The sequence below is a fragment of the Malus sylvestris genome, chromosome 2, assembly GCF_916048215.2.
Source record: "Malus sylvestris chromosome 2, drMalSylv7.2, whole genome shotgun sequence".
Taxonomy (NCBI): Eukaryota; Viridiplantae; Streptophyta; class Magnoliopsida; order Rosales; family Rosaceae; genus Malus; species Malus sylvestris.
In genome coordinates this window covers 26,844,235-26,849,313 of record NC_062261.1, presented here as the reverse complement: position 1 = coordinate 26,849,313, position 5,079 = coordinate 26,844,235, and the positions used below count along the sequence as shown (strand labels likewise).

At 38.6% G+C, this 5,079-nt stretch overlaps 1 protein-coding gene across 2 annotated transcripts; it reads right to left on the bottom strand.

Annotated features, from left to right (window-relative positions):
* Nucleotides 1–801: 801 nt before the first annotated feature.
* Nucleotides 802–4,468, bottom strand: LOC126603934 (probable LRR receptor-like serine/threonine-protein kinase At3g47570). Of its 2 annotated transcripts, XR_007616427.1 has the most exons (3): nucleotides 1,729–4,468; nucleotides 1,183–1,587; nucleotides 802–1,082 (listed from the first exon to the last, which is right to left on the bottom strand). XR_007616427.1 is itself a non-coding variant. In XM_050270971.1 (2 exons), the coding sequence occupies exons 1-2, from the start codon at nucleotides 4,430–4,432 to the stop codon at nucleotides 1,382–1,384; spliced, it is 2,910 nt and encodes a 969-aa protein (XP_050126928.1). In that variant the 5' UTR covers nucleotides 4,433–4,468; the 3' UTR covers nucleotides 1,099–1,381. The 2 variants fall into 2 exon arrangements, 1 of the variants encoding a protein (XP_050126928.1); XM_050270971.1 differs by lacking the exon at nucleotides 802–1,082 and having other exon boundaries at nucleotides 1,099–1,587.
* Nucleotides 4,469–5,079: the final 611 nt, after the last annotated feature.

Sequence of the window (5,079 nt, the reverse complement as noted above, 5' to 3'; positions counted from 1 at the left end):
ACTCGTTTGATTTTGATGAGTCACATGCTATGTGTACAATTTGTGAGACACATGGTGCATGCCATATGGCCATGTAAGCCCTGTTGTGTCGATATTTAATCCGTTGGTGAACATAATTTACATGTCTACACTACTCCTTTTTCCTTTTTCTAAGTTTTTATCCAACTAGGTTTTGCCTAGAAAGGTTTTTAATGAGGCACTAGTTTTGGTCTTCTGACCCGGCAGTAACGACCATACGTCACTTAAGACATGCCTGAAATCAAGGAAGTCCTCCTAAAGAGTTTGTTGTTCTAGGGGGAGAAATCCCTAGGAGTACAAAGTTTCTCTCACGCCGACTATCGGTTTTTATCCCTACTTAGGCTTTCTGGATCATCCCTATAAAGAGCATACATATCATTTTTGAGAGAGACAAAGACGAGGCATTGGCATGGAGTTCTTGTGATTACTCAACTGAGAAATTCGTAAAAGGGGGAGTGTTACTAGACATTTATGTCCATCCACTAATTGGTGATGAATAGGCCATTGATAGTTGGTGATGAATTGGCAATTGATACCTCAAATGAATAGGACATTCATTCCTCAGTTAACTACTGTAACCATCATAGTTGAGTTTTCATCAACCTAGGGTTGGAATTTTAAATCGAAAAACTGAGGGAACCGAACTGGACCACACACATCACCTCCAGCGTGGGAATGTATACACACAGACCAACTCAGCTGCAAATGAACTATGAACTTGGGATGTAAGTGTAGAACTTTGTCTTGTAAGAAGATAAGTGCGATGCGCCCACAACCAGAAAGTAGCAAGAGATCTTTTGTCTCACATAATTATTCAAATCATACATGATAAATGAGTTGCTTAAGTACAAATTTTGAAATAATGAAGGTGGAATAGGCTTAACCTTTTTATTTTTTCCTTCATACCATCGAGGTTTCTTGAACAAAAAAGAGCGAATGTGGTATGTAAATTTTTAAGTGAAATAGAAATGACTGACAGATTATTAGAACATAAGTGCATATATGGACTAGTATAGAACACGATTTCATAGAGGAGATCATCCATCAACGGGTGATGCACTTGCCTGCGAACAGCAACAACAACAACAAAAACATATTCTATTAGCTTAGAATTCTAGCTAATAATGTAAAATCTAACTAGATATACAAGGAAGCAGTACTTACATGGTCAATTGACATATTCTATTAACTCAAAATTTGTTTCTTATACGACACAGCTCGGCCACAACATCAGAAATATCCATCCGTTCTCTAGGCAACTGGGCAGAACAAGCAACACCAATTTCTAAAATTGAAACCAAGCAGCTTTCTTCAATTTTGTTACGATTGGTTTGTCTATCTTGATACAAGCGATTGTTTACGCTCATATCCCCTTCGAAGTTTCTAGAACAAGAAGAGGATCGACAATCTCTACAACTTTAGGCATAGCTGCCTTGACAAAGTTACGAAGGTTTGACGTTCCCTGAAACATGTTATCAGTTGGTCTTTTTCCAGTGAACATTTCCAACAAGAGGACACCATAACTGTACACATCACCTTGCCTCCAGACTTCATGTCCCACACCGTACTCTGCATTTGCACAATTGAAAAAAAAAAAAAAATTCTAATTTTTTAAGTGCTCAAAAAGGTCTTATGTCATGTTTGAGACAATCAAAATAAATATTAAGAAAGAAAAATCAAGAAATTAACGATGAACGAAAGCACATTCACCTGGAGGAGTATAACCAATTGTTCCTTTTACTCTGGCAGAGCTTGATTGGTGACTGGAATCATTTTCAGAAATTTGGGGAAGGAATTTTACCAACCCAAAGTCACCTACATGTCCAGTCATATCTTCATCGAGAAGCACATTACTGGGTTTGAGGTCGCAATGAACTATTGACGTCTGGCAGTGATGATGGAGATAATCCAATGCCATAGCAATGTCAATAGCAATGTTCAACCTTTGACAAAACGTTAAGCTTCTCGGCCTCTCATCTGTCTCATCAATTTTTTGAGTTGGATGCAACCATTCTTCCAAGCTCCCATTAGCCATGAACTCATAAACTAAGGCCTTGAAATCGTTTCCACTATAATCGACACCTGAACATGCTGAGAGTACCTTTAAAAGATTACGGTGTCTAATATTTTTCAAGGCCTCACACTCAGCAGCGAAACTTTTGGAAGCTCCATGATGAACGAGGTTGAGTACCTTGACGGCAATCATGGTTTCACCTTGGTCAAGTACTCCTTTATAAACAGACCCAAAACTGCCCATACCAATCAAGTTGGTGGAGGAGAATCCATTGGTAGCTTTTAAAAGACTTCGGTACGACACCTTGAGAAATTTTTCTGAATCACTTGAAGCATGCTCTTTTCTTTCCTTCTTTGAGCAATAAAGGTACAGGAAACATAGTGCAAAAATGAGTCCAAGAAGCCCACAAACGAGAGAGATAACCAGCTTCAAGGTTAGGCTCAATCGTCTCTTATGGGAATGTTGAAATTTGCATTTTGGCAAATGAAACTCAGGTATTCCTCCACAAAGTTTAGTATTTCCTACCAGTGTTGTCGCAGATGCATTCTTGAACACTCCTTTTGTTGGTACCACACCCTCCAAGTTGTTATATGATAGATCTAGTGACTGCAAAAACTGAAAGCGCTCCAAGAATTCTGGAATTGTGCCTGACAAATTGTTGTGAGAGAGATATAATTCTTCAATTCCTTTCAGTGAACCCCAAGAGGGCGGAATGTTCCCTTGTAAGAGGTTCCCTTCCATGCTTAGATACTCTATCTTTATACAACTCCCAAAACTTGCCGGAATTTCACCAAATAACATGTTGTAAGAAATATCAAAGTACCACAAATTTATTAAGTTTCCTACTTGTTTGGGAGGGGAACCAGTGAACTGATTTTGAGACAAATCAAAATAAGTAAACCAAGAGGAAATATGAATGACTTCGAATACACTACCACTGAAGTTATTAGACCAAAGAGATAATATGATCAAATTGGGACACTCAACTAAACTTGAAGGGACATTTCCATGAAGGATGTTGTCATATAAACGTAACTCAGTTAATCCACTTATATTTCCAAAAGATGATGGAATTTTCCCAGAAAGAGAGTTTGTACCCATATTTATCAAATATAGTTTCTGAAGGCTTCCTATATTGCGGGGGATGTGACCTGAAAGCTGGTTCTCAGACAGCCATAGGCTCTCTAGGTTAACCAGATTCCCGATCCCCATTGGAATACTTCCAGATATCTGATTTTCGGATACAGAGAAGTATATAAGTGAAGAAGACAGGTTAGCTATGCATTGAGGTAACATGCCCCCAAAATTATTTCTGCCAAGCTTCAGGACTTGCAAACGTGTGGCTTTTGTCAAATCACATAGAAAGCTCAAGTCATCACGTGCCCCACTTCCAAGAGTGTTGAAATAAAGAAGTAATCGCACAAGCCTGTGTAAATTTCCCAAAGAAGGGACCTTTCCATGTAGTTGGTTTAATGACATTCCAATGTGATACAGATTAGAGGCATTAGACAATGAAACGGGAATTGGTCCACTAAATTGGTTACCGTCAATATCAAAGTATTCAAGATTTGGTAAGGCAATACCTAAGTTTACAGGCAAGGTCCCTTGGAGGCCGCTACCTTTGCGGTTGCTAACTGTGATACTAATGACTCTGACAGAAGATTTATTGAAGATTGATGGAGGAAGAGTACCAGACAACCTATTTTCATCCAATGCAAGAGTTCTGAAATTGGTCAGTTTGCCAAAAATATCAGGAATACTTCCACTCAAACTATTACAACATGCAGAAACTATTTCGAGTGACGATAAGTTGGCAAAAGAATGAGGAACAGTTCCTGTAAGGTTGTTCTCGTGAATTGAGATTAGTCTTAGCTTTGACAAACTGCCGAGCTTCTCAGGAATTTTTCCCACCAGCAAATTGTGACCTAGACGGATTGTCCGGAGTTGAGAGCAGAGTGATAAGTTGGTTGGAATTTGACCGCTGAGTGAATTATTCTCCAGCCATAAATCTTGCAATCTGTGTAGACGGCTGATTTGTGGAGGAATTTGATGGTTGAAGCTGTTATTTGAGAGATACAGTTCTCTCAAGAAACTCAAGTTTCCAACATGGGGTGTTATAGAGCCTGCAAGTTTCGAGGACTCGAGGTCCAAACTTGTTACTCTTTTGTGACGACGACTACACGAGACACCACGCCAATAACAAAAATGGTTGGTTTCGTTCCATGAAGCTAAAACTCCAAGAGGGTCATGAGTTATGCTAGCCTTGACTTCAAGCAAGGCCAGTTTATCTGTCTCATTTCCGGGGAGGGCGAAAGAAGGAGAGCAAGAGTAGTGAAGAATGAGAGCATGCATACAAAAGGATGAGAAAACAAGAGCAGAAATGGAGTTGTAAAGGCCCATGGTGATACTGTTTTGTGCGAACCTTAACTCGCAAATTTAAACAATGGTGGTTGTTTGTCTTGGAGCTTTAGCAGAATCCAATTTATAACCATAGTCACCACTGTCGTAGTGGATCTCAGGGACGGAGCCAGAAATTTATTCTAGTGGGGGCAACCGAAAACAATTAAGAAAACCGTATTATAGTATGATTATATGCAATATGATATTAAGGATAGTTTCAAATGATGATATATCACAATTTCAATGTTACAAAAATTTCAATATAATAGTGGAAAGTGGCAAAGTGATGATAAAAACATAAGTACATGATACACGGGAGATGAGTTTTTTGGTTTGAATGACAGAATAAGAGCACTATTGCTCATATAATATTTGATATGGAGTATAAGTAGGATGAATGTATGTTTAATATTAGATACATATATTTTTTTCAAAGATAATCCGTGTATATTATATAATTGTAGTTTACAATTAAACAAACGAATTACTTGAGTGGGGACATTTGCCCCCAGTGAGCCTTCATTGACTCGGTCTATTACTATGGCATGGTTGAATTTCCCAGAAGAAACTATTGAAAGTGAAAGTTGACAAATGACTTGTAGTGCGTGTCAGTTCAGTCGACTTGACTTTGACCGAAGGTTTCTGAG